This window comes from Penicillium coprophilum (assembly GCF_028826855.1).
Source record: "Penicillium coprophilum strain IBT 35676 chromosome Unknown utg000002l_segment0_segment0, whole genome shotgun sequence".
NCBI classification, from domain to species: Eukaryota; Fungi; Ascomycota; class Eurotiomycetes; order Eurotiales; family Aspergillaceae; genus Penicillium; species Penicillium coprophilum.
In genome coordinates this window covers 317,506-345,123 of record NW_026622721.1, presented here as the reverse complement: position 1 = coordinate 345,123, position 27,618 = coordinate 317,506, and the positions used below count along the sequence as shown (strand labels likewise).

Genomic DNA, 27,618 nt, shown 5'->3' with positions numbered 1-27,618 from the left:
TTCGGATGCGGTGCTGGCTATTTTGCTCATATGTTTTTTTGTTACATTTAGTGGGCCTTGGTTGGGCTTTTCCACTACTCTACGGTCTCCTGGCGTCTATGTCTGGTATGGAATTTATCTGAGAAACCACATGCTGAAAGCATGGCTGAAGTTATTGGCTCCTCCTTTGTAGCTTATTGATGCCGTTTATCTAGACTCTCTTGTACATGGATGTAGTTACTATTCGTCAAGGGCAGTAGGTAGTGACATCGTAACAGGTGCAGTCCTGTAAGTTTGTATTCTATATAACATTTTCAGCCTCATGGCACTGTTTTGTGTGAACAGGACGTACAGACTACAAATACCTTGCTTAAACTTGATAGAAAGTGCCTGCAGTCATTCCGCGAGGTCAATGGCATTTTATTTTGATTGACACCATCTGTACAGATCCCAAGCACCGCTTTTCCGTGAAAAAACCCACGTCAACTCCAACACCAATAAGGAAAGACAATAAACTATTAGAAACAAGAATGGGATATGACTATCTGGGTATGAATGTCTTCGGTCATGTACAGTTGAAGACATAACGAGGTCGGAAAGATGATACAGATAAGGGTATTAGACTCGGCAGGTGAGTTCCGAATCCCAATGAGGTTGGGATGTCATCAAGCGAGTTCTATTAGGTGTTTGTCCCCGGCAGGCTTGCGCTCCTCCTGCATTTGTTGATGTGGAATCAGAAATGATTGCATCACAAGACACATAAGACATACTTCAGCAATACATGTCATGAAAGACTAGTATTTTCAGCACAATTGGTTGGTCGAGTCGAGGGACTGCTTGATGAGCACATTTTTTGTAACTCTAGTCCACTCCGGCGTAGAGATCTACAACAATGTTGAGTGCAGCCACAAGAATCTCGGCAGCGATCAAGACAATGACTGATATTCGTTAGATGAGTTGTTGTAAGACATCTTAATTGAAAGGAGACTTACCGATCCATTCAAGATACTCGCCATGGCGATGTGTCAATTGATCTTTTAGGACTGCAAGAAGATCCGCAATGACATCCAATCGTTCCGTCAGCAGACCAACACGCTGGTCCATCTCCAGGTAGCTTCGAACGGCCTGGTAAACAGGTTCCAATTGCGGTTCTGCCCAGAACAGTTCTGGGCTATCGAGCACAGACCCCTGCAAGTGAATGTTGATGCGGAGGATGAAAAGCTCTCCAATTTGCATATTGATTTGCCGGCGGGTAAGATTGACGCTACCAGTTTGTGCGATCTGGGCAGGTAGCGGTGCGGTATCTGTGATTGTTTCTGACACAAGATCTTCGAAAAGCGAGGTCTTGACCGATTGGGCCAGAGCATGAGAGATCGCCAGCTTGACCATGTTGTTACGCGGATCGCGAAGAGAGATGAAGTCGTTGTAAATCCTGGCCTGATACTCGCGCGCATAGTAGAAATTGAAATTCTCAACCTGCGTGTCATCAGGACTAAGTATGGAGGTCGCGAACTTGGAGATATCGGACAAGAATCGTGATTCTTGTGCGGGCGTCATCCCCCATATTACGACCGTTCCGTAATCGAAGAGGAACACCTCGGGTGTGTGGATTGTGGTGTCGATATCAGGAGTGTCTTTGACGACTTGTTCGTTATCATTTGAATGACTGCCTTCCTCGTGCAAGTCAATCAAGTCCTCTCTTCTGGTCTTCTTATTGTCTTCAACCTCCACCGCACTATCCGAGTATCTTCTTTCACTGGGTCGTCTCTCATGGTGTCCATTGGAATTTGGATCTTGAAATAATCGTGCGTTCTGCTTTTCTTCGTACTGGTAATCGAATGGAGAGTAGACGCATTCATCATACAGCTTGGGGTTGGCTCCACGAGTCTTGCTCCGTGACTTGAGGAACTTGATGACGCCCTCAAGTCGATACGAATTGGCCGTGCAGTAAGCTGTCACTCGGGGTATACGATCGCGGTCCGCTTTACCCAATCGTGCAGCATGGCTTCGTGCAGCGGGGTCCTTGATACGAGTGATCTGTGAATAGACATCCCGAGGGAAATCTCCATCAGACCCCTCTCCCTCTTCGGTCACAGGGTCCGGCAGCAGCTTTAACTTTTGTGCTTTTTTGGTTGTTCGCTGCGGTCCAATCTTGGATACCGCATGTGGTGGATTCGATATGGGGTTAAAGGGGGCTCCATGGCTATTGCGACGACGAAGCTTGCTGTTCAATGCTGAGAGCATGGGCTGGCTACCGGGACGGGGCTGGCCTCCCTGGGCGTTGACATTCTGCACGGGAGGTGAGTCTGTTTGCAAGGGTCGGAATGTAGGATCGGAGGTGGATTCATTGCTGCCATATGTGCTAATTTGTGTGAGCGGATTGAAGGAGACCGACCGCGGCGTCCGATTTGCCCGTGGTGACGTATTGGAGGCCGAGTTCTGATGCTGCGGCAGCAGAGGAGAATTCTCTGCGGCAGGCGCCATGGCAAAAAAGGAATGAAAGGTGTAGAGTTAGACGACAAGCGCCATGAAGGGGATTGAAGGTAAAAACGGCGAAGAGGTGAAGAAAAGTCGAGGTAGCTTGGCCTTGAAAGCTTTCGCACATGTTCCGCCTTAATAATCTGGGAACCTGGCCGGGTCCGGTCCTTGGCGCGTTTGTATGATTTTCACTTTTGACGCTTTTTATATTTTGATATGTTCGATTTCAATGTTTCGATCATTCGATATTTAGATGCTTATTTTATTATTTTAGAGGATGACGGGGCTTTTGAATTTATTGCCAGACATTATTGGACATAATTGACTGAATCCTATGTACATAACTCCCCCAAGTTGAACTGCAAACCAGGTTTCTACTCCCAACACCATGCAACCCTAGTAACACTCGGACAAAAATCCTAACTTCAATGACTGATCACAAAATGGATGCAGTAGACGCGGGGTCAGTTGCATTTCCAATCGACACCGACTTTCGATTTGCGCCAATAGGGCATCGAAGTCCCCCGACAGGAACATCAGTCGAGGCGAGGGAGAATGTTCCCCCCATTGACACTGGCAGGTTGTAGATGTAATTTCCAGCTATGTTTGGAGATATGTGATACTGAACAAAACTCGCTTTTGATGGCCGTACAGCGTTGGTCAATCTCACCGGCGAACAAATCCTGAAGGACCGCCTGCCTTCTGTCGGAGCCCATTGCCCTGGGCTGTAGCACGGGTCTTCTGAAGCATGCTATTCTTGAGATTACGTCCAGCCTTGGAAATCTTGGGGGCCAACGCGGGCTTTGAGGACTTCTTTGAGGATGGCGCATCCAGCACCCGAATAGAGACATCCCCCATGTTGATATCCTTGGGAAGCTTATCCTGCTTATCCAGGAATCGCAACTTATTTGACTTCTTCGGCATGGCGAATTGATCTTCAGCCGGGGGTGTAGGAGGGCGAATAGAGAACTCGGCGTTCAAGATGTCATCGGGAAGCAAAGCAGGGAGAGCAGCTCGTCGTGCATCTTGAGTAGTTGTGCCTTGGATAGTTGCCGTGCTTTCGGAAAGCATGTCATCGGTTGGGGCCTCCTTGGGCTTGACAATGGATTTGGCTTGCAACTTGCGACGCTCATCAAGTTTACGTCGCTTCTCTCTCTTCAGTTGCTCTTCTCTGTAAAAATCATTAGTCAAATTTGACTTCAGCAAAAGTAAGAAGTTATACGTACAATTGTTTCGCTGCTTCTTGCTTCTTGGCCTGCTCTTTCATTTTCAATTGCTGAGCAGAGTTATCAATGGTCTCTGGCGCATCATCGTCACTATCATCTTCGTCGTCGTCATCCTGGGTTGGTGTTTCCGAGATTTCTTCCGGTTGTGTCTCGATTGGTTCAGGTTCTTCGCTACCGAATCGAATCTTCTTGTTCACAGGTGCTTTTTCTCCATCTACGCTGGATTTCTCTGCTGGGGTGTGTTTCGTAGCATCTTGATCTGTTCCAATAGCCTTCGGGTCGCTTCTTCTTCTCCGCTTGGTCTGCTGGTCTTCATTCTTGCTGGTGCTTGCTGACTGTGCCTTGCGCTTTCCGCTCGCAGTTTCAGGCGCAACGTTTCCTCGTCGAGTAGCTGTGACCATCTTGGGATTGGTGGCAGAGGTGCCAGCGGAATGGAACTCTTGTTCTTCGGGCTGTCGCGTAAATAGACCCTTGGCAGCAGTGACCAAGTGAGCAAACATAGAGTGGCAAGAAAATCGAGAAACAAAGTAATATACCCAAATGGGGGCAACAGTTCCCTGTGTTGGTCAAGAGGTGAAGCAAAAATAAAAAATCTCTCGGCGCTCAGGATTTCCCGAGAGCGGAGACGATAAGCAACTCCGCTATCGTTTCACTTCCTCTACAACTACTTCACCTCCATTGGGTAGGCAACTTGGGTCTATCTTCATTGATATTAATCTTAAATCGTCTTCGTTTACTATTGAATATCGAGATTATTCCTTGTGGGTCATCCTTTGGTGCCAAGTATTTGCGCAAACAACAAATTGACCTTGCTAGATCAAAAATATATAAACGACATGTTGGTGGCCAAAACAACTACTAGAGTCGAGTCAAAAATATATCAGTGTACATGATTGGATTTGTCGTGTATTTACTGTTGGAATTTCACCATTTCGGCATTTATTGATGAGCGCAGTGGATCTTTGGAATTCATTGCAGGTGGTGTATGTTGGATAAACCAACATTGAAATGTATTGCCCGTGATGATATCCAAAAATGGTATCAAAATGCTTTTTATTCTATACACTGATCGAACAAAATTCCTGCTGGAATAAGACCCGCAGAATAAGTAATCTATTAGTACCCTGAAGGGACTAAATTGAATGCCAGTAAATATGGCAAGAAATTGGAAATGTCGAATATTCAGTCATATGGCATGACCCTTGAATGTTGTGAAACCAGATGCAAGTGATACCACGCCGTGTATAGACTCCATCAAAAACCAGAACGCTGCAGAGTCCCGAGTTGAACGCCTAGACCGTAACTAAAATCCTGGGAATCATAATGCAAAGCATAGCAAGCAATGTGCCCACTGAATCATTACTCCTTGATACCGTATAGGTTCTTGTAGAACTCCTCGTGCTTGCGGACACACTCGGCGCGTTCCAGTGCTTCCTCACGAGACCTGATGAAGTCATCATCTCCGGTTGGGCTGAGCTCTTCCCACATCTGATTATATTCGTCGATATCGTTGCCAGTCATGGCCCACATGCTCTCGCGCTGACGCTTGTTGCGCTCACGGTCCTCCTCGATGCGCTGCTCAATCTGCTTCTTGTCAAGGCGTAGCTGAGGCTTCTCGGACCTTGATTTGTTGCCTCCCTCGGCACCTTCCTCCTGTTCAAGATCCAAGTGGGAGGGGTGGGAATCGCGGTCTTTTAGAGCGGCGTCGATCTCGGCCACGGTTTCGGCGCTGAGGACTTCCTTCGCCTGTAGACCGTTCAGAACGTGGCGTACATGCTTGACATTGGCTGCGCCAGTGCCATCGGGAGGAACGACAGAGTCGACCACACGCAGGATGTCTCGCTGCATCATGCGCACGTATGGGAGATAGCTTTCTTTGATGGCCATTTCGCAAAGGTGTTCAATAAAGTACATGATGTTTGCGCGATTGTTCATGTTGTTCTACCACACACAATATCAGAATGTATTGAATATAAGAGAAGTTGGATCTCTTACCCGTTCAAGCTGCTCCAGAATGCATGAGTGAAGATCTTCATCGAGGTCACGGTACTTGAGCGCATAGTGGGCGGCCTTCTGCGACGATGTAACAGCGGCACTGAGGTGCTGCAGCTGCGTAGTGAAGCGCATGCGCACCTCAAAAGGATCGATCATCATTTTATCTTCCGATTTTGTGGCTTCGTCAAAGGTAGGAAGATCGATAGTCGTAGACATGATAGGTGGGCCGCAGGGCGGTCAGAATTAAAAACGACAGAAATTTGTGGGGTTGAAAAGGGCGGTGTGGGGTCCTGTCCAGCCCTGGGCAAAGCCACAGTTTGATTTGACTTAACGTAGGGAATAAATGTGAATCAATTTCTCTGACATTTACTTCGTGTGAATATTTGCGAAGATAGTAACATAAGCGGAATATACAAGCAAGATGGGAGCAAACATCATCAAAGAGAATCCCGCCTCAACGAACTACCCAGACTGGACGTATCATTCCCATCAAGCAAACCAACCTCTTCAGCCTCAGTATGATTTTGGAAACTCGGAAATTCTTCGTCTCGAAGGTGCTCTTCACGGTGAAACTCCACACCATTTAGGACCGACCAGACATCTTTCTTGGTTAGTAGTCCTTGTAAAATGCCCTTGTTGGCAAACAGCACATAACGCAAGCCAAGACGTTGGAACATCCGCAAAACAATCAAGAAAGTGATATTACTGTTTAATGTCATTGGTGTCTGGTCCATCCAAGGTCGTAAATCAAGGGTATCAATAGGGTCCGCAAAAGGTTGATGTGAAAAGAAGACTTGTGTCTCGTCGGAGAGGTTGCGAGTGGTAGAGGAAGTTGAGTATTTCAGAGCAAAAGTGAGCTCATTGCGAGTGATGTAGCCTAGTAGAGTTGGACTTGAGGTGTCTGAGACTATGGGAAATCCGCGATACGTAGTGTTTGCTAGCAGGTTGCGGATTGAGGCAATAGTATGACCAGTGGCAGTAATGACGCTGATATCGTCCACAGTCGTCATAACCCGGTGGGCAGATACGTCTGGCGGAGTGGTGTCATCTCGATGGTCGAGGAAAGGATACTCGTTTAGTCGAATCCACGACTCGTAGATACCTCGCTTGCCAAAGATGTCACCACACCACTTGGATAACATCACGGCAATCATGATCGGGATCACGTAGGTTAACGCGCCAGTCAGTTCGAACATGATAACGACAATTGACAAAGTCATCCGAGTAGCACCACCAAGAGCGGCAGCAGCCCCGATAATTGCGTATAAGCCGGGTGTGACGCATGGAATGTCTGGTTCGCATTTAGCAAACATGAATGCATTCGGATAAGATTCTTGCCACAAGCGGACTATGATGCCTAGAGAACGCCCGTAAAGAGCACCGATAGCGACAGACGGAAGGATAATACCCGCAGGAATCTCAAGTCCAAATGTCATGGAAGCCAAGAAAAAGGCCAATAAGGCAGCGATGACCAGGTAAATAGCCACGCCGATCGAGGCAGATCCTGTTGCGCAGAGACCAAATCGATCATATGTCACACTGTTGCATTCTGCGAACAGCGACTGAACAAGCTCTGAGTTCTGAGCCCGCATGAAGTGGTTTGGATAGTTGACCAAAGCTGTAATGAGAGCCACGACAACCACTTCGATGATTGGCCGGGAAGAAGTTCGAGCTCGCCTCCACTTGGTGAGTCTCGTATTCAGGCGGATGAGAAATGCACCGTAGAGACCGCCAATGATGCCAAGAATAATGAATGGGATAATCTCGAAGCGATGCCAGCCTCTAGTGTAGGTGACTTGATACAGCACAATTTTACCTGTCCGGAATGGGTTCAAGGCTTGCAGAGTGACAGCTGCCACCATGGCACAGACAAAACTTTGCCACATTGTTTTGTCTGGGAAATAATATGAAAGTTGCTGGAAAAATCAGCAAATTATATAGCATGAGATTGACAATAGCTCATACCTCCAAACTGAAAAGAACACCTCCAATGGGTGCTCCGAATGCGACTGATATACCTGCGGCGGCAGCCGCAGAAAGTACCTCTCGTTTGCGTGCTGTCAAATGAGTGAGCACGTGGAGAAAGACATAGAATGAGCAACGTACCTTCATTGCCTCTCAGGCTCTCGAAAGGCTTCATCAGAATGTTCGCGCAGCAGCATGCAACATGCACAAGTGGACCTTCTTTGCCTAGCCATAGACCAGAGGCGACGGAAAGACACTCGTCATTGTCAGCAAAGATACCTTTTCATAAGAATAAGCTTGACTCACCAGGCCCAGTGATTTAATGGCCAGTGTCCAGGGCCCCATGAAATGGCGGATGACAGTTCCTCCAAGGATTGTTTTGATCTCGGGGATACCACTGTGTCGAGCGTAAACGGCATAATTTCGCACCAGAAAGCAAGCACATGCAGCAAAGAAAACCTAGATATTGTCAATGAGGCCCTAGTGTGAGACAGAGGTATCATTACCGAAAATACAACATAAAAGATGTATCCAACTGTATATGTTCCTCCAGTTGAGTTCGCTCCTAATGCGTTCCCCCAAGGTGTCCAATCTAGACACTTGGAGTGATCTATACCGAATCGATTCAGCAATCAGGCTTGTAGAGACTAGAGTCTATCGGCTTACCATCGAGACCCCAGCAGCAAAAGGCCTTGTTCAGGTAGAACTTGCCACCTCCACTTCCATTTTTGCAATATCCGGACTTTAGATCACCTAGCCAATTCGTTGCAATATCGATCGAAGCAGCGATTATTCCTACAGCAATGCCAGTCGCAATCAACACCAACCAGACATTGCTTGCGTCAAGGAGTCGACGCGCATGGCCCAATATACCCTGTCCACTCGAGTAAAGAAGTCGCTTCCTTTGTCGCTCCTTGGTATACTCATAGATCCAATCGATAGCGGTGAAGTCGTCGTAACCCACACGTCGTCCCGGGCCTTCCACGTACCAGTCGAGTGGCGCACCGTCTTTTGATCCTTCAACACCGCCATTGAATCCTATTGGCGCATAAGGATCGAGAGGCGACGCATCGCCATTCTGACCACCTTGTGGTGCTGGAGAGCCAAATCCAGTATCTGATCCGCCAGCGGGAGGGGAGAGAAGGCTGGACAAACTGAACCGTGATCGTTGTTTTTGTTTCCGTTTAAAGGATATCCTGGATAAACAGCCTAGTCAGCACCATAACGAAAGGTGGAGTCTTCAAGACATACGGTTCATTTAGCCCCTCGGCTTCCCGATTCACTTCTTGAGGCTGATGGACATCCTGATTAGCTCCAAGTTGTGTCCCGGAGTGGCCCTCACCACCCGAGCCCTGGCCGCTCATTGGCATTTTGAAACATAAATGAACCGCGATATCGCGATATTAGCATTTCCTCGTATCCTTGTTTCAAGGATAGCTTTGTTGGACGAGCAAGGTGTGGCGCAAGCTCCGCGTCCGAAAGCGGTGTGCCCCAAGTCTAGGCGGGGCTGCGCCACAGGCGGCAGAAAGAAAAAAAGTTGAAGCGAAAGCCGATGAAGCGGGATTTCTTCTTTTATTTCAAACTTCACAGTTCCTCTTACGACCGGATTAAACATGGATCGGAGGCCGGTCTATGAGAGGACTCTTACTGAGTCCGAACTGCTCGAGCAGCTTCCGAGTGGAATCTCGACTTTCATTCGGACCGCATCGGGGACTCAACACCTCCACGCTCTTGCGCTTGGCGCATTAAACAACGAATTTACAGAGAGCATTTTCAGACTCTATGAACCGATTTTTGTCGACCTTGCAGCTCGATGGCTTCAATCGGATTTACATGCCGACTACATTCATGTATTAGCGGCATTCGCGCAGATTTTACCATTTGCGCCGCATCTGCGGTCGCTTGCCAGTCAATATGCCTCATCACAGACTGGACCTTTGGCGGCTTTGGCCGTGTCTAAGGAATTAACACTGCTACAGTTGGACCAACCTAGCATTCGACTTCTACTCCTCGCCCTCTTCCGACTTCTTTCGTTTGATCTTGAAACCTTCTCTCCCATCGTTTCACCACTTCAACTTCAGTCCCTCTTCCAATCCCAAGATCGAGTGACAAGATACCTTGCTGTACGATGCTTTGCCTTATATATGCATGCGGCTGATGCGGCAACCGAAAAGATGGTCCGCGTCAATACTGGGACCGAGCCCATAGAAGGAGAGTGGGAAGGCACTCTGATCGATTACCGTGTGCTAGGATTGTGGGAAGAACGGCGATGGGAGACTCTCGGAAGAATTATCAAGACCGAGAGGTCTTCTAGAAAGGAAAGTGACACCCTAGCGTTGATTGAGAGGACACGGGAATCTTTCACAACCAAGACCGCAGAAATCTGCGGAGTTCTGATTCCCAGGTTAAAAGATACCCCCCCGGCTCCTTCGTCTGTCGTCAAGACCTCGACCACAGTTGAGAATCTGCGCCGGATTGCAGGGTCGCTACTCGGATACAAACCCATCCTGTTGGTCGGTTTGCCCAACTCCGGAAAGACCTCTTTGATTAACGACATTGCTGCCACGATGGGCCAAGCCGAAACTATGGTTACGCTTCACCTGAACGAACAGACAGATGCAAAGAGTCTGCTTGGAATGTATGCTACTTCATCTGCCTCTGGGTCCTTTTCTTGGCAGCCCGGTGTATTGACCAAGGCTGCACGCGAAGGCCGCTGGGTGCTGATCGAAGATCTTGACCGTGCTCCCTCTGAAGTAATGGGCCTCATTCTCCCGATCATTGAGAGGGGCGAACTCACCATCCCAAGTCGAAGGGAGCGCATCAAGTGTGCCGAGGGCTTCAAGATCATCGCAACCATGAAGTCATCGTACAACATTGCTGGCGAAGAGATCGCACCGAGTACTTCAATGCTCGGAAGTAGACTTTGGGAGAGAGTGCAAGTCAAGTCTCTTCCCGTGGATGAGATGCGTGATGTCATACAAAAGTTCTCCTTGCTCGAGTCTCGCGTGCCAACTCTCATGAATGTCTACGGACGAGTATGCTCTGCATTCCATGGAAGTCTTGCAATCAAGGGCTCTCAAGGTCGTACCCCAGGCTTCCGCGATTTGATCAAATTGTGTAGCCGTCTGCACAATCGTCTCCACCGCATGGGTGCGAAGACTGGCTATGAGCCCACGTCAGAAGGTACCGAGGATGAAATATTCCTGGACGTTGTTGACGTGTTCCTCAAATATCTGCCCGAGAAGTCAATGCAAAGCGCTCTCGCCGCTGTCGTGGCCGAAGCGCTCCAGATCTCTCCCCAGCGAGCGCAATACTGTCTCAATGAACGCACTCCTTCTTATACCGACAAGAACAATAGCGTTGTTCTTGGTAGGGAAACCTGCAATAAGATCAAAGTACCAAGTGGATCTGCATTGAAGCTTGCCGCAGCAGCTTCGCGATTTGCTCCCACTCGAGCAGCCTTGACCCTCATGGAGCAGGTAGCTGCCTCGGTCCAGATGGCAGAGCCCGTTTTACTTGTAGGAGAAACTGGTATTGGAAAGACCACAGTCATCCAACATCTTGCATCTTTGATGCGCCAGAAGCTTACAGTGGTGAATTTGTCGCAACAGAGTGAAAGCACTGATCTTCTGGGTGGTTTCAAGCCCGTCAGCATCCGTACAATGGCGGTCCCAATGCTGGATGAATTTACCCAGCTCTTTGAGCTAACCTTCTCGGCTAAGAAGAACCAGAAGTTCCTGTCCTCGATATCGAAGAGTGCCGCATCTTCCAATTGGGTACGATTGGTGACTTTGTGGCATGAAGCCGTTCGTCTTGCAAATGGCGTGTTCAATCCGCCGAATGCCGCAGCTGAGAATGGCGATGAACAACCCGCCAAAAAACGGAAGCTGGATTCTCCAAAATACCAGCACTTGCGGCAAAGATGGGAGAGCTTCGCCACTCAACTTGGAGATTTTGAGGCTCAGGTCTCACAAGGTGATGCCAAATTTGCCTTCGCCTTTGTCCAAGGTAAGATTGTGAGAGCTTTGCGCAACGGTGAATGGGTTCTTCTGGATGAAGTGAATTTGGCTTCCCCTGATACCCTTGAGAATATCGCCAGTCTTCTGCACCACGGTAGTGAGGGAACACCCTCTGTTCTTCTCTCTGAGGCTGGTGATGTTGAGAGAGTCTTCGGCCACCCAGAATTCCGTATCTTCGGTGCCATGAATCCTGCAACAGATGCCGGAAAGAGGGATCTACCCCCCGGTCTCCGTTCCCGGTTCACCGAATTTTATGTGCACTCGCCCGATAGTGACTTAGACGATTTATTATCCTTGATTCAGAAATACCTCGGCGACTTGACAATCAGTGACCAGCGGGCTGTGCCAGACCTCGCACAGCTCTATATGATCACCAAGAAGCTCAGCAACGAGAATAAACTTACCGACGGAGCTGGACAGCGACCCCATTTCAGTATCCGTACTCTCGTTCGTGCTTTGATTTATGTCATCGACCACGCACACGTCTATGGGCTACGTAGGGCAATGTTTGAGGGTTTCAGCATGAGTTTCTTGACCGTGCTGAGCTTGAACTCCGAACAAGCTTTGATTCCTCTGCTTGAGCTTCATATTTTTGGCAACGCAAAGAACGCCAGGTCTCTTCTCGGACAGACCCCTCGCCCACCAACAGATGGCAATGATTATGTGCAATTCAAGCACTACTGGATGCGCCGCGGTCCTATGGTTCCGGAAGAGCAACCCCACTACATTATCACCCCATTTATCGAGAAGAATTTGAAGAACTTGGTTCGGGCCAGTTCCACCCGGAGATTCCCCGTTTTGCTCCAAGGTCCAACCTCAGCCGGAAAGACGAGTATGATCGAGTACCTGGCAAAAGTATCTGGAAACAAATTTGTACGAATCAACAACCACGAGCATACTGATCTGCAAGAGTACTTGGGATCTTACGTCTCCTCGGACGATGGAAGTCTGCGTTATCAAGAGGGTGTGTTGGTGGAGGCGCTGCGGAACGGTTATTGGATTGTGCTGGATGAGCTGAATCTGGCACCTTCTGATGTTCTTGAAGCCCTCAACAGACTCCTCGACGACAACCGTGAGCTTTTCATTCCCGAGACCCAAGAAGTTGTTCACCCGCATCCGAACTTCATGCTTTTTGCCACGCAAAATCCAGCTGGTCTGTACGGTGGCCGAAAGGTTCTGTCCCGCGCGTTCAGGAATCGATTCCTTGAGTTGCACTTCGATGACATTCCAGAAAGCGAACTGGAATTTATCCTGAAGGAACGTTCTCAAATCGCCCCCTCCTTCTGCACGCGGATTGTTGCTGTATACCGCAAATTGTCCCTGTTGCGCCAGTCTAATCGACTCTTCGAGCAAAAGAACAGTTTTGCCACTCTGCGTGATCTTTTCCGATGGGCTCTTCGTGATGCCGATGATCGGGAGCAGCTAGCAGTCAATGGTTACATGCTTCTTGGCGAACGTGTTCGCAATCCCCAAGAGAAAGCCGCGGTCAAAGCCGTGATTGAGGAAGTGATGAAGGTAAAACTGGACGAGGATGCTTTGTACAGCTCTGCAGAGTTAGAAAGGAATGCCCCTGAGATGAGCGAGCTTCCAACTGGTATCGTGTGGACCAAAGCTATGAGACGTCTATTTGTCCTCGTCTCGAAAGCCCTCAAAAACAACGAGCCGGTCCTCCTTGTCGGAGAAACCGGTTGTGGTAAAACCCAACTATGTCAGGCCGTTGCTGAAGCTTTCCGACGCGAGTTGTTCATTGTTAACGCGCATGTTAATCTGGAAACCGGTGACTTGATTGGTGCTCAGCGGCCTATCCGAAATCGGGCTGCAATCGAGAAACAGCTCGTAGATGACCTTCAGATGCTTCTTCACGGGCAGCTTAGCGGCGCGTCCTTCGATGATTTGAAGCAGGAATTCACAGCATTGACTGCGGAGCAGCGTCAGGCCAAGGATCAACTTCTTTTGCAGAAGATTGAGAAGAACGCTGTCCGTTGCAATGCTCTGTTTGAATGGTCCGACGGAAGCCTGATTACCGCCATGAAGACTGGTCAATTCTTCCTCCTTGACGAAATTTCTCTCGCAGATGACTCAGTTCTTGAGAGACTTAATAGTGTTTTGGAACCTGCTAGGTCCATTCTTCTCGCCGAAAAGGGCCCCGTAGATTCAATGGTTGTGGCAGATGGTGGATTCCAATTCTTATCCACTATGAACCCCGGAGGTGATTACGGAAAGCGTGAGCTCTCGGCTGCTCTTCGCAATCGTATGACTGAAATCTGGGCGCCTCAGTTGTCTGAGGATGAAGATATCCTGCCAATTCTCTCGCAGAGATTGAACCTGAAGGACGAGAAGGTGGCAAAGGCTATGCTGCAATTCGCCAAGTGGTTCAAGGTAACCTTCCAGAATAGCTCTGCCACATCGCTCTCAATTCGTGATCTTCTCGCCTGGGTTGACTTTGTCAACACATGTCAAAGCGCCGACACTCAATTCGCTATCGTACAAGGTGCTGCGATGGTCTTCGTCGACACCTTGGGTGCCAACCCTGCTGCAATGCTTGCCATCTCCCTCAACAATCTCGAGGGTAATCGCAAGACATGCCTCGACAAGCTGAGCGAACTGTTCAATGTTGACGCTTCCAAGATCTACTGGGAATCGACCACTGTCTCTGCGGAACCTGGCGTTTTGCGTGTCGGGCCGTTCGCTCTTCCTACGGCTGGTACAGCAGACCCCGATCCTCAGTTCACAATGGATGCCCCAACCACAATTGCCAACTCTGTGAGAATTGCTCGTGGTTTGCAGTCCTCGAAGCCTATTCTTATGGAAGGAAGCCCAGGTGTGGGTAAGACTACACTTGTGACGGCTCTGGCCAGAGCTCTTGGCAAACCTCTCACCCGAATCAACCTTTCCGAACAGACAGATCTTACAGATCTGTTCGGTTCAGATGTTCCAGTGGAAGGAGGGGATGTCGGGCAATTCACTTGGCGTGACGCACCCTTCCTACGAGCTATGCAACGTGGTGATTGGGTCCTGTTGGATGAAATGAACCTGGCCTCACAGTCTGTCCTTGAAGGTCTCAACTCATGTCTGGATCATCGCCAGCAAGTGTACATCGCTGAGCTAGACCAAACATTCAAGCGACACCCCGATTTCGTTCTCTTTGCCGCTCAGAACCCTCATCACCAGGGTGGTGGCAGAAAGGGTCTTCCTGCATCGTTCGTTAACCGATTCACGGTGGTATATGCAGACAGCTTCACCGACGATGACTTGAAAATGATTTGTTCAAGGCTTTTCCCAGGCAGTCCTTCGGTGCAGACGGAGAGATTGGTCGATTTCATCTCTCTCTTGAACCAGGCGATCACGCGAGATCGTCGACTGGGAGCCATTGGTGGGCCGTGGGAGGTCAATTTGCGTGATATCCAGAGATGGCTTCAACTTGCCGATCGAGGAACCCTGCAGATTCAGACCAAGCACTTCCTTGATGTCATCATCAGTCAGCGATTCAGAAGTGAAGAGGATCGTAGCGTGGTCTCCCAGATCTATGACCGTGTTTTCACAGAGTCTGACACTGGCTTGAAGAGCTACTTCCACAACCTCACACCTGAGTACTTGCAGGTCGGTCTAGGCATTTTGACCCGTGATCCTCTTCTGCAGCGCTTGGCCGAGCCAAACATGAGGGTTCTACCAAAGGATCTTCACATTGTCGAGTCGCTCATTCTATGTATCGATAACTCCTGGCCCAGCATTCTAGTCGGACCTGCGGGGTGTGGCAAAACTACTCTCATCAGAAAGCTGGCAGCGGTCAACGGTGCAAACCTCGTCGAGCTGGCTCTGAGTGCTGATACTGATACTATGGATCTCATTGGTGGATTCGAACAAATCGATCATCGTAGAGAAGTTTCAGGCTTTGTCCATGATATTGAGATGTTTTTGCGAAGCCAGCTCATCCACTGCTTTGCTTCAGGCGATGTTTCTGATGTTGTGATTTCTGCACTCCGCATCTGCGAGCATTTACAGGCTGCAGACATCTCACTGGAAAATGTCATTCCCTCGCTTTCCACCCTTTGCCAATCTTCTTCTGACCCGGCCTACCAACAATTCCTCGAGAGAGCCCAGAAGCTGTTGAATGCCATTCAACAATCCGATAAAATGAAGGTTGGGTTTGAATGGACAGAAGGTGTCCTCACTCAAGCTGTTCAACAAGGAAATTGGGTCATTCTTGACAATGCCAACCTGTGCAATCCATCCGTCCTCGATCGACTGAATTCTTTGACGGAGCCGAATGGCACACTCATTCTGAATGAGCAACGGACAGAGGATGGATCTGCCAAGATAATCACGCCCCATCCTAACTTCAGAATATTCTTGACCATGGACCCGCGCAATGGTGAGCTGTCTCGTGCCATGAGGAACCGCTGTACCGAAATATGTTTCCTGCCAAGCGAGCTGCAAGACATCAAACCTACCATAGGCCCATCTTACACTTGTGAATCATTCCTCTATCGCCTTCGCCATATCTGGAACTTGGACACATCCTCGAAGCCGTCTGCCTTTGAAGACGCTCTCGAGGTCTGCTTGGATCATATTTCACCCGCGGATTTGGCCTATCTTCAGCAGTCGCCAAGCAACCGTTTGATTACCAATTTCGGGAAAAATGGAGAAGAGAAACCATCCAATGTTCTGCAGCGTTATGCCTCTCTGTTCCATGACAACAATCAATGGAAGCCGCTTGATATCGCCAGCGGCGAGATTGTGCTAGGAGGAGCTCGCCTGGGTATCCGAGGAACGTTGCAGCCTCTTCACCCGCTCACAAACGAGCCTCTGCTGGCTATTGCGGGGACCACTGAGTTCCGGGCTCGCTTGATTGTCTTGGCCTACCTTCAGGAATTGAGACTTGATATTCATCGCCTCAGGGAAGGGTTGATTCAAGCCGATGTATCTGGAAAAGAGCTTAAACCTAGCCAGATGACACATTTGGAGCGGTCATTGGCATCCGAGCGGATTCCTGCATTGATGAAAGACACTACGCAACCTGTTGCCTTGTTCTTGTCTGATTGTGGCCAGGCCATGTATGATTTTATCCAGTCGTTGGATCAAATCTCTCTCGAGGGCCCTTTGATAGTCGCAGCCCTTCGCGCCGTGATCAGTCTATGCTGGGACATCTACAGAGCCACAGAGGTGAGCCAGGTTGATGAAGGAGAATTCCAAGTTTATCTCCAGATGGGCCGCAAGATCTGCGGGTCATTGCTCGACTCATCGCCTCTCCTCAAACCGCTCCAAGTCGCTTTGTCACAAGCTCTGGATCGGTTCCGGGAAGGTTGGGCTTTGACAAGTGGTCTTAGCATGCAAAGAATCTGGGATTCTTGGAGACATGTCACTCCTATCTCTCAAGATAAGTTGGATTCTCTTACCGAGTTAGAGTCAACAGTCTTGGAATTCACAACTTTGGCTTTGCAAACCCGTGTGCCACTGTCTCAATTGAGTCGTGTACGTGATTCATTGATTGATGCCCAGCGATTCATCCTTCTGGATGGCGCGGATGGTGATGTACTTGTTCAGGGTATCAAACAAACGGTGGCCGAGCTATCTCATGCAGTTCGACGCTCAGAATCAACCGAGTATCCATACTTTGCCAACGAGTTCGAAGCGCTTTGCCAGTACCACGACATCTCCTCATTCTTCCAGAACCCAGTCAATGATGCAGTCGTCCAGACGGTCATGCCACTCCTCGCTGGTCGTGCAGCTCGCCCGATGGACGCATCGAATTTCCAGAGTGACGTTCCAAATATTCTGCACAGAATTTCGCTCTTTGCGGGCTCTTCTAGCCAATCTGAACCTGCGCTTGCTATTGGTGGCATCATTTCTATGTCACTGTTGGAGAGGCTGACAGCTATTGGAAACACAAAATTGGGACAGATGGACATGCTCGAAGCGGAGAAACAGGCCCTCTCTAAGGCTATCTCCCTGAGCAGTCAACAGATCACAATGGATCAGTCCATGAACCTCAGACGTACTATCGCGAAGCTTACAGCCGAACTGGTGGCTTGTCATCGGGAGTTCTTTGAGCCTCGCTCAGCCGAGCATCTCATCTCGGTTCTGCAAGCAATCGAAAAGGGTGATCTTTGCGTTGAACAGCCATCTGTCAAGGTCGAACTGGACCAAAGCTTGCCAACTGCTCACTTCCTGAAGCCCCTCGCTGAGCAGGCTCTCCCAACTCTGATTTCGTCCCTGCGAGCGCAGCCATCAAACCAACAACAGAGCATTCGAACCACTGGACTGGCGGCGGTACAGCTGGCAGTCATTCTTCTGCGTCTGTTTGTGCCCGACAAGACATTTGACCCTTCTCTCGGTCTCGTTGTCCAGCGCAAACGCCACTCTCAACGCCTCCAAGAATTTACAGCCAAGTCTGCCGCAATTCTTGCCTTCGAGAAGACTTTCACCAGCCAGGTTTCCAACCTCCGGTCTGAGCTTCTGGATAGTGAAATTCGTGATTTGGGTTCCGCCCCACCTCCTTCACTGGTCAACCGCCCCCAGCAGTCCCAATTGAGTCTCTTGCAGGGAGAGTTCGTCAACCTGATCAACTCTGTCCTGAAGAGAGACCCCGAGCGAATGATCCGCTCTACGGCAACTTCACAGTCCCGAGACATGATCCAGCTTCTGCGCAACAACATCAAACAATTGAGCAACCGTCTTAGCACTCACTACAGATCTTACGATGATATCACAGTGCCCGTGGTTCGTTTCTTGCAGCTTTTGGACCTTGGCGTATTCCTGGCCTCCAGCCAACCGGAAGAGTCCAGCGACGTTCCTGATATTCAGTCTCTGAGCGAGCGAACACCCTTCTTGGGAGGTATCCACCACCCTGTCTTTGCTCAAAATGACCAGAAGGCTCCAGGCACCCTGAAGAATGCAAACGAAATGCGCCTTCAAGAACTGTCGGCCCTTTGGGCCGCCAAGGATGCGGATTCAACAATCCTGGATACAAAGGCTGGACGAGAGATCATTCGCCGGGTCTTTGCTGATTTCCATCAACTGTGGAAGACCAAGCTCGAGGAAGATCGGGAACAGGAAGCTGAAAAGGGAGAACTATACCGCTTCAAGGGGTCCTGGGAAGAGGAAGAAGAAGTCAACGAAGCCGAGCTACACGCACTCTTCCCTACCTTCGATGAAGAGCCCATTCAAGGCACAGAAACGACCGATGTCGCTGCCCGTATTGACCCCAAGAGCATCGCTCTTCGACTTGCCTCGCTGCATGCAAACATTGTCTCAAATGAGCACAGTGGAACTGCTTTGAATACTTTTGTAAAGCAATCAGCCCATCTTCTAGGCTCGATCTGGTCTGACAATGAGGCATCATTCTCGCCGATGTCGCCCCAGAACCATCTTCCTGCAGTCCTTCTGCTTCTCGACGATGCCATAGGTGAGGGAACCAACACTCACAAGAAGAACTACAACTTCTACACTGATTCAAATCTTGAAGAGGCAAGGAAGCTGGTCGCTCTCGCAATCTCCGTTCAAGCCCGCTTCGCCCAAATCCAAACCGCCTGGCCCGAACATGTTGTTCTCGCTGATACCATTCAATGCTGCGTGGAAATCCTTCAGTTCAAACACACTGAACCGGTTGCCAAGTTTATGACCAAGGTCGAGAAGCTTCATTCATTCGTGCATGAGTGGCAGACCGTGGCCAGCAGAGAATACTCAGCTGTTACTGTCTACGATGAGATTACAAGCACTCTCATTAGCTGGCGCCGTCTTGAGCTATCAACCTGGGCCAAGCTCTTGGATCTCGAGAAAGAACGATGCGAGGACGAGGTGAGTGCTTGGTGGTTTATCGCCTATGAAGCACTGATTGGTGCTCCCATCATGATGGTCGAGGCAGGCGAACAAGACATGTCCGAACACACTCAAAACTTGGTTTTGACTCTGGAGCAATTCTTCAAGTCTACAACTACGGGCCAGTTTGCTCGCCGTCTACAGCTTGTTGCCAACTTCAAAGCACTGCTTCAAGTTTTCAGCACAGATTATCCCTCCCTCAAGAAGCTTGTCTCTGCTTTGGACAACTTCCTCCACCACTACGGACCCTTCCAGCCTGGTGTGGACAAGTATCTGGCGGAGAAGCGGTCCGCTCTCGAGAAGGATATCAAGGAGCAGATTCAACTTGCGAGCTGGAAAGATGTTAACATTGTGGCTTTGAGGGAAAGCGCCAGAAGGTCCCATGTCAAGCTATTCAAGCTGGTTCGAAAGTACCGCGCGGCCCTTGGCCAACCAGTTCAATCAATCCTTGAAGCAGGTCTTCCGGAAAGCACCGAGGAAATCACTTCGATGTCTCAGACAGAGCCAGTTCGCCCGACTGCCACGTTCCCTGAGGCAATGGCCATTTGCCAAAATGACAAGAGCCTGTGGTCTGCTCGAGCGCTCAGATTCCAGAAGCCGGATGGAACAGCCAACAACATGATGAACCTCTATTCGTCAATTCCAGCCGAGTTCGACATTGCAAAGGACCTCAACAGCTTCATCGTCTCGGTGATTGAAAGCATGAATGAGTACAAGTCCAAGACACCAAAGGTCCTGAATGAAGACAACAAGGAGGATGTCCAGCACCTCAAGTCCCAGAAACGCCGTCTCTATGCCGAGACCCTCAAGCAGCTATATGAGATGGGCGTGAAACGCAATGCTGGATCGAGCATTATCGAAACTCAAGAAACAGTTCCGCAGGTTCTCGCCACCAGTGCCGCCTTTGAGGCTGGCGCTGCAACCTCAACTGCAGCCCAGAGCGCCGACTGGTACTTCCACAGACTTTTGGATCTTCTGCCCAAGGCACGCCTGGCTGCTCGCAACTATTCTGAGGAGCTAAGCAATGTCGAGGTTCACAGAAGCATGGGGTCTATTGAGCATCTTATCTTCACTGTCCGTCGCCAGAGAGGTGTCATTTCGCCTGCCCTCACAGGCTTGGGCAAATTGAAGTCTACGCTTGACAAGGTGCAGAACCTTTGGACAGCGGCTTCAAACTCTCTGTCACAAGACCGTGCTTCTGCGTCGGAAGAGCGAACCAACTTGGCCAGAATTGTGGCCTGGCTGGCTCCTATCCTTGGACTGGCCGTAACAATCATTGGAGTGCATTCCAAGTTCTCAGGAATTGATGCATCTAAGATCATGGAACAGCTCCGCGCCAAAAAGGCATCCTTTGATAGCCTACGCAAGTCGCACAAAGCCCTTCCCATCCTTCCGTCCCGCATTGTGTCCAACGGGAACTACGAGATCGCGCAACAGGCACAATCATTGCTCGATGAACTGGCTGCTGACCTGAAGCAATGGAGCCAAGCTCGTCCTGATCTGTCCTTCGCGCTGGATCAAATCACACCTTGGGTCAACACAAAGATCGCTGTTCTCCCTGAGGTAGACGATGAGAACAGCCTATCCATTCAAGCCTTTGATAGTAGTCTCCTGACGGCCATTGACAAAATGCTTATTGGCCTCCAGAAGCTCAAGGATGTGCCTTCTGCCATTACGTTTGATGGCTTGTTGTCCAGAAGTGATGAGTTCTTCTCTCGCGGCATTAAGGCTGTCCATCTCACCGAGATCACCGCCGCATTAGAGAGTGTCCTCGATCAATTACACTGCCTCCAAGACCACTCCTCTGGCGGCCTCTCCATTGCTGCCGCACTGATCACCAGTATCCTGCCTATCGCCAACAGATACTACCAAATCTGCCGCGATCTGGCTGATCGGTTCATCGCTGTGCATCGCGAGATCTGTAAGACATCTTACATTCTGACCAAGACCTTCAAACAGGTCGCCTCCGAAGGCTTCTGCAGTCCCGCCGAAGCATCCCAAGATCAAGGCAAGGAAGGCCAGATGGAAAGTGGCACGGGTCTTGGTGAAGGCGAAGGCGCGGAAGACATCAGCAAAGATGTTGGCGATGATGAAGATCTAACTGAGTTGGCGCAGCAAGAGAATAAGAAAGAGGACGGTGATGATGAAATGGATGATTCCAAGGACGCTGTCAACATGGATCAGGAAGAGTTGGAAGGCGATGCCGAGGATCGCAAGGACGAAGAAGAGGAGAAGGATGACAGTGGCGACGAAGGAGATGACGATATCGACGAAGAGACCGGAAGTGTTGATGACCTTGACCCAGGTGCTGTCGATGAGAAGCTCTGGGATGGTGGTAATGATGAGCAGCAGAAGGATACTGAGAATGAAGAAGGAAAGGGCCAATCGGAGGCCGAACAACAAGCTGCTGCCCAGGAAGAGAAGAAGGAGGACAAGGATGGTGAAAAGGGCGAAGAAAAGCAAAAGGAAGGAGAGGATGAGGAAGAGGAAGAGACAGAAGATGAAGAGGCCCCAGAAGACGAGGGCGAGGCAGTTGGCCGTGAGGAAATGGACGTCACCGACCCTCAAGCGAAGGAAGAAGAAACACTCGAACTCCCTGAGGAAATGCAACTCGATGATGGTGAAGGCAAGGACGACAATGGTGAGGATGACGATGAGATGGATGATCTTGACGATGATTTTGGTCCTGCTCCCGAAGAAGAAGGGAAGGTCGAAGATGCCGATGATCATGCCGGCGAAGAAGATGCCGAGGCAGCCCCAGAGGACCAAGAGCCAGGCGCGGAAGACGAAGAAATGGCCGATGATGCCGAGGAAACCAACGAAGGCGAAGCCGGAGACGAGGAGCAAGAAGAAGCTGGTGGAGAAGATTCCGAGGAGCCTGAGCAAGACGACTTCCTCGCACAGCGTGATGAGAATGATGCCGCAGGTGACAACGTCGCTCCTAGTGAAGCTGTCACTGGCGGTCTCGGAGCCGAACAAGACCAAAATGAAGAAAAGGGTGCCTCGGGTGACGCTCAACAGGAGAGCGGCTCGACTGATCCCAATGCCAATGTCGACCAACAGACAGGTGCTGCCAAGGATAGCGAGGAGAGCCAGCCCAGCCGAGACGCCGCTGGTGGCGAAGATCACGGGCCGGATGAACCTCAGATGCAGGCATTCAAGAAGCTCGGTGATATTCTCGAGCAATGGCATCGACGACAAAAGGAGATCCTCAATCCGTCCCAAGAGGAGGAGGAATCCCAGGCCATCCCCGAAGACACCGATATGGCCGACGCAGACTTCGAGCACCTAAAGGATGACGACGATGCTGCAGACACCCAGGCCCTTGGACAAGCAAACGACGATCAAACGCAAGCCCTCGATCAAAGCAAAGGTGTGGAGTCCGAAATCAAGCCTGGTGAGAACGATGTTCTCCCCGACGTGTCAGACGAGCAGCAAGATGCCGTGGACAACCAGCTTGAGGATGAGATGCAAATCGATCGTGAGACCGTTCCCGCCGATGGCGAGTCCGCCGGTGCCTTCATTCCTAGCGGTCAATCATCCCGCGATCGCGCAGACGGTGCACAGGGTACCGAAGAAATAGACGAGGAGCTCGATGAAGTCGACTCGCAACTCGCAGCCATCCACCTCTCCTCTTCGCTCCCCCCTTGACTCCACAAGACGAAGCCCGCCGCCTCTGGTCGCACTACGAGTCCGCTACCAATGATCTCTCCCTCTCGCTGACCGAACAACTTCGCCTCATCCTCGCCCCCACAATGGCCACCAAGCTCCGTGGTGACTTCCGCACCGGAAAGCGGCTGAACATCAAGCGTATCATTCCATACATCGCATCCCAGTACAAGCGCGACAAGATCTGGATGCGCCGCTCTATCCCCTCAAAGCGCAACTACCAGATCATGCTGGCCGTCGATGACAGCAAGTCCATGCTGGAAAGCGGCAGTGGCCAGCTCGCCTTCGAGACCCTCGCCCTGGTCGCGAAGAGTCTGAGCATGCTGGAAGCCGGTGACCTGTGCGTCCTTGGCTTTGGTAACGAAGACCATGTTCGCGTCGCCCACGAGTTCGGAAAGCCCTTCTCCTCTGAGGCCGGCTCTCAGGTCTTCCAGCACTTCAGCTACCAGCAAACTGGCACCAACGTGCGCAAGCTGATCGCCGATTCTATTGCTCTTTTCCGCGAGGCTCGCTGGAAGCGCTCGCCTGGATCTGGCTCTGCTGACCTCTGGCAGCTTCAGTTGATTATCTCTGATGGTATTTGTGAAGATCATGATACTATTCGCCGTCTTGTAAGACAGGCGCTCGAGGAGCGCATCATGGTTGTCTTTATTATCGTCGATGCTGTTAAGGGTAGCTCTATCCTTGACCTCTCGCAGGCTAGCTTCGAAGCCGATCCTAGCTCTGGTGGTGAGATGAAGCTCAAGATGAAGCGTTACCTGGAAGACTTCCCCTTCCCTTACTACCTCGTTGTTCGTGATGTGAGGGAGTTGCCCTCTGTCTTGGCTACTGCACTCAAGCAGTGGTTCGCTGAAGTTGTGGATGTGTCGTCTTGATACTCCAAAAATAAAAAGGAGTTGGAATCGTCTATTTGGAGTTCTTTTGTTACATTTTACGGCGTTTGGGATTGGCTTTTTGTACATAATAGATTTTATAGATGTGATACATATCAGTCGAATGTACATTTTTAGTCATGTCATTTCCTATAAAATATTATGGTATCTCAATGCTAATACGCTTGACAAAAATCCCCCCAGAGTAGCCTGACTTAGGCTAAAACTACCACCCGTACTTGGATCCAGCTTCCTTCTTGTTTCTCCGACCCGTTGCAAAGCTTTCCTCCAAGGCCTCCTTCTGCGAACTTGCAACATTGAGCAATTGCTGGAGGGTATGCTTGCCCGGCGCAATGGAGCGCACAGGATTGTGCTGTGCTCCGGCCAGCTCGCCTTCCGCCATGACCTTGTTCGACGCGTATTCCTCGTCTGTGTTGAAGGTACGCACTTGTGACTGCGACGAGGTAATATTGGCATTCCGACCGAAGAGTTGGCGTCTTTCGGATTTGGATAAATTCAGATCGTTGGCAATGCTGTCCAGGGATGATGTAGGATTGGTTGATACTGCTGCTGGGTATTCGCTGGCAATCTGTGTAGGCTCGGCTAGTACTGGACCAGCTGCTGGTTCTTCTTCGCCTTCGGCGTTGTACACCAGCGGCTGGTAGGTTGCTGATGGTCCAGGTGCTGGGTCTGGCTGAGAAGTAGTTTCTGATGATAAAGAGAAGAGGCTGACTTTGGGTTTGGGTGGTGCGGGCGCAGGCGCAGGTACAGGCGCAGGGGCTTGCTGTGCAGGTTGAGCAAGCTTCGGCGCGGCTGAGGGGGAAGGCGTTGGTTGCTCAGCAATCTTGGTGGTCTTTTTCTTCTTCTGGGGTCGTCCGACAGATAACGGTCTAAACATCATCGGGTTTCCTTGCAACTTAACCTCCACTGAATTTTTTATTGTCTCCCCTGGTGCATCTGATGCAGTGTCGGTTTTTGAGCTGCCAGGTGCAGCTGTCTCGGCATCTCCCTCTAGATTTTCAACTGCGTAATCATTTCTCATCTCCGCATCAGCTGAGCGATCGAATCCAGGGCCTGCTCCTGTCTTGAGACTGAATACTTTTCGTGCTGTCGCCACTGGTGCTTTCTTTTCGGCTGTTCGTTTCGGCGCTGGAAGGAAAGAGTTGAATCCTGCAAGACCTCCTCCGCCTAACCGAGCCTTTTTGCGCGGACCATCTTCGGAATCTTCGCTGGATGGGTGTTCTGGTTTGATTTCTGGAAGCGCCATGCGGATCTTGCGTGGGTTTCTGGGATCGATCTGAAAGCCCATTTTGGACTCGAACTTCTTTGGCTTGGTGATCTTGGGTGCAGGTGTAGTATCTGGCTCGGCATCTGAGCCTTCAGAATCAGAGTAACCTACTAACACCATGATGTGAGAGTTCAGTTGTTGTTGTTTGTTTGGGATGTTAGAGATTGGAGTTGATAAGTGAATTGTCTGACACCTGACTGCTCAGGCATCTGAATATTACATAAGCATATCTGAATCGAAGATCGAAAAAAAGACATATTACAGAGTGGACTGGGGGACGGGATGGAATGGGCCAGGAAAATGTCCGAAAACACCCTCAAACTCCAGATGTCATTCCTTACAGTGAAACAACAGGGATGATCGCATCACTAACGTCATCGGATCCGGGTTCTCCGCTTAGAGATTAATAGGATCATACATTAGGACACTGATTGGAACAATGAGGTGTTCATGTTCATGTTTATAGTTCATACTTCATAGAAACTCGAATTGAATTAGGATATGATATCTAGTACTTTGGACTCTGTATAGTCCAGTGCCATATACCTCAGTCGCTCATATAGATAACCAATACAGGCGATTAAGGGGATAATTGAATAATAAGCCACCTACAATAATAAATTCAGATCAATAGATTCTAATAGAGATCAAATGAGCTAAAGAAACCAATCGATCAATGATATCCAATTAAATAGATGTCCAGTCAATATCAAAACAATATAAAATGTAAAGTGTTCAAGTCCATAAATGAAAGATCAATGCGTCATTCTGGCCGCTGCCCCTCCCCACTTAATCCGGACCTCCCATCCCAGCTTTCTCCCCCCCATCAAACCTGTCCCCAAATGGCCCCAAAGCCTCTCTAATCTTCTCTCCATGCCGAGTTTAGGAGGACTATTGAAGAAGAGGCGTACAAAGGATTCGCAAGATCTAGGGAAACCAGATTCTGAGAACCACGACGGTTCAGGCGCATCCATGCAAGCTTCGCACGCCTCGCCCCAGCATACGGGTACCGGTCACGAAAATGCCGCCAGTATCGATAACATTATAAATCAGCCAGAGCAGAAGCAAGAGCGTGTTACCAAGGGGAAATACTCCCAGGAGGACTTCGAGCTTCAGCGCACCTTGGGAACGGGCAGCTTTGGCCGTGTGCACCTGGTGCAGTCCAACCACAATCATCGCTTCTATGCAATGAAGGTATTGAAGAAGGCCCAGGTGGTCAAGATGAAGCAAATTGAGCATACAAACGATGAGCGCCGCATGTTAAACCGGGTTCGCCATCCATTCCTGATTACTTTGTGGGGAACTTGGCAGGATTCCCGAAACCTCTACATGGTCATGGACTTTGTAGAGGGAGGTGAATTGTTCAGTCTCCTGCGCAAGTCACAAGTGAGCGACCCCACCACTTCCTTCAGTCTCATGTCGGAAACAAAGAACTCATTTGTCATTAGCGATTCCCAAACCCGGTGGCCAAATTCTATGCTGCAGAGGTTACCCTAGCGTTGGAGTATCTGCACTCACATCAGATCATCTATCGTGATTTGAAGCCAGAGAATCTTCTGTTGGACCGTCATGGTCATCTGAAGATCACGGATTTTGGATTTGCCAAGGACGTGCCGGATATTACCTGGACACTTTGTGGTACTCCCGACTACTTGGCACCCGAAGTTGTCTCTTCCAAGGGATACAACAAATCAGTTGACTGGTAAGCTTACTATCAATGCTCTTCCAGAATCGTTCTAATTGTCTAAAGGTGGTCATTGGGTATTTTAATATTTGAAATGCTGTGTGGATTTACTCCCTTCTGGGACAGCGGATCTCCAGTCAAGATCTACGAGAATATCCTGCGGGGTAGAGTCAAGTATCCTCCATACTTGCACGCCGACGCGGTCGATCTGCTCTCTCAGCTGATCACAGCCGATCTCACCAAGCGCCTCGGCAACTTGCACGGTGGCCCGAGCGATGTCAAGAACCATGCCTGGTTCGCCGAGGTCACTTGGGACCGACTAGCTCGTAAGGATATTGATGCGCCATATATCCCACCCATTCGCGGTGGACAAGGCGATGCAAGCCAATACGACAAGTATCCAGAAGAGACAGAGCACTATGGCCAGGAGGGAGACGATGCGTATGTACTTCTTTCCACATATGCAAACCTGACTAACTCGTTCCAGATATGGTCACCTTTTCCCCGACTTCTAGGGTGCTTGTATGATTTTATGACGCGACGAAAAGTCTGGGGGAGGGCCGGAACTGATTGACCCCGGGAGGAGTCGTGAAAAACCAGGAGCCATTATATGAAAATCCATACT

The 27,618-nt window shown here is 49.9% G+C and overlaps 8 protein-coding genes across 8 annotated transcripts; 3 read left to right on the top strand and 5 right to left on the bottom strand.

Annotated features, from left to right (window-relative positions):
* Positions 1 to 840: 840 nt before the first annotated feature.
* Positions 841 to 2,463, bottom strand: N7500_001524 (YagE family protein; the record flags this gene model as incomplete). The annotated part of the gene is made up of 2 exons (XM_056672670.1): positions 841 to 917; positions 972 to 2,463. The coding sequence occupies 2 exons, from the start codon at positions 2,461 to 2,463 to the stop codon at positions 841 to 843; spliced, it is 1,569 nt and encodes a 522-aa protein (XP_056536189.1).
* A 660-nt stretch (positions 2,464 to 3,123) lies between these two features.
* On the bottom strand, positions 3,124 to 4,183 carry N7500_001523 (uncharacterized protein; the record flags this gene model as incomplete). Its single annotated transcript, XM_056672669.1, has 2 exons — positions 3,124 to 3,628; positions 3,684 to 4,183. The coding sequence occupies 2 exons, from the start codon at positions 4,181 to 4,183 to the stop codon at positions 3,124 to 3,126; spliced, it is 1,005 nt and encodes a 334-aa protein (XP_056536188.1).
* Positions 4,184 to 5,042: 859 nt separating this feature from the next.
* Positions 5,043 to 5,894, bottom strand: N7500_001522 (CTD kinase subunit gamma; the record flags this gene model as incomplete). The annotated part of the gene is made up of 2 exons (XM_056672668.1): positions 5,043 to 5,624; positions 5,679 to 5,894. 2 exons carry the CDS (start codon positions 5,892 to 5,894, stop codon positions 5,043 to 5,045), a joined length of 798 nt encoding a protein of 265 aa, XP_056536187.1.
* Positions 5,895 to 6,115: 221 nt separating this feature from the next.
* N7500_001521 (chloride channel protein) lies at positions 6,116 to 9,013 on the bottom strand (the record flags this gene model as incomplete). Its single annotated transcript, XM_056672667.1, has 7 exons — positions 6,116 to 7,594; positions 7,644 to 7,735; positions 7,785 to 7,899; positions 7,950 to 8,102; positions 8,150 to 8,253; positions 8,310 to 8,839; positions 8,895 to 9,013. The coding sequence occupies 7 exons, from the start codon at positions 9,011 to 9,013 to the stop codon at positions 6,116 to 6,118; spliced, it is 2,592 nt and encodes an 863-aa protein (XP_056536186.1).
* Positions 9,014 to 9,256: 243 nt separating this feature from the next.
* Positions 9,257 to 23,131, top strand: N7500_001520 (AAA family ATPase midasin; the record flags this gene model as incomplete). The annotated part of the gene is made up of 1 exon (XM_056672666.1): positions 9,257 to 23,131. One exon carries the CDS (start codon positions 9,257 to 9,259, stop codon positions 23,129 to 23,131), a length of 13,875 nt encoding a protein of 4,624 aa, XP_056536185.1.
* Positions 23,132 to 23,235: 104 nt separating this feature from the next.
* Positions 23,236 to 24,024, top strand: N7500_001519 (uncharacterized protein; the record flags this gene model as incomplete). The annotated part of the gene is made up of 1 exon (XM_056672665.1): positions 23,236 to 24,024. One exon carries the CDS (start codon positions 23,236 to 23,238, stop codon positions 24,022 to 24,024), a length of 789 nt encoding a protein of 262 aa, XP_056536184.1.
* Positions 24,025 to 24,247: 223 nt separating this feature from the next.
* On the bottom strand, positions 24,248 to 25,429 carry N7500_001518 (PRCC domain-containing protein; the record flags this gene model as incomplete). Its single annotated transcript, XM_056672664.1, has 1 exon — positions 24,248 to 25,429. One exon carries the CDS (start codon positions 25,427 to 25,429, stop codon positions 24,248 to 24,250), a length of 1,182 nt encoding a protein of 393 aa, XP_056536183.1.
* A 753-nt stretch (positions 25,430 to 26,182) lies between these two features.
* Positions 26,183 to 27,508, top strand: pkaC (cAMP-dependent protein kinase catalytic subunit pkaC; the record flags this gene model as incomplete). The annotated part of the gene is made up of 4 exons (XM_056672663.1): positions 26,183 to 26,695; positions 26,758 to 27,011; positions 27,060 to 27,434; positions 27,481 to 27,508. The coding sequence occupies 4 exons, from the start codon at positions 26,183 to 26,185 to the stop codon at positions 27,506 to 27,508; spliced, it is 1,170 nt and encodes a 389-aa protein (XP_056536182.1).
* Positions 27,509 to 27,618: the final 110 nt, after the last annotated feature.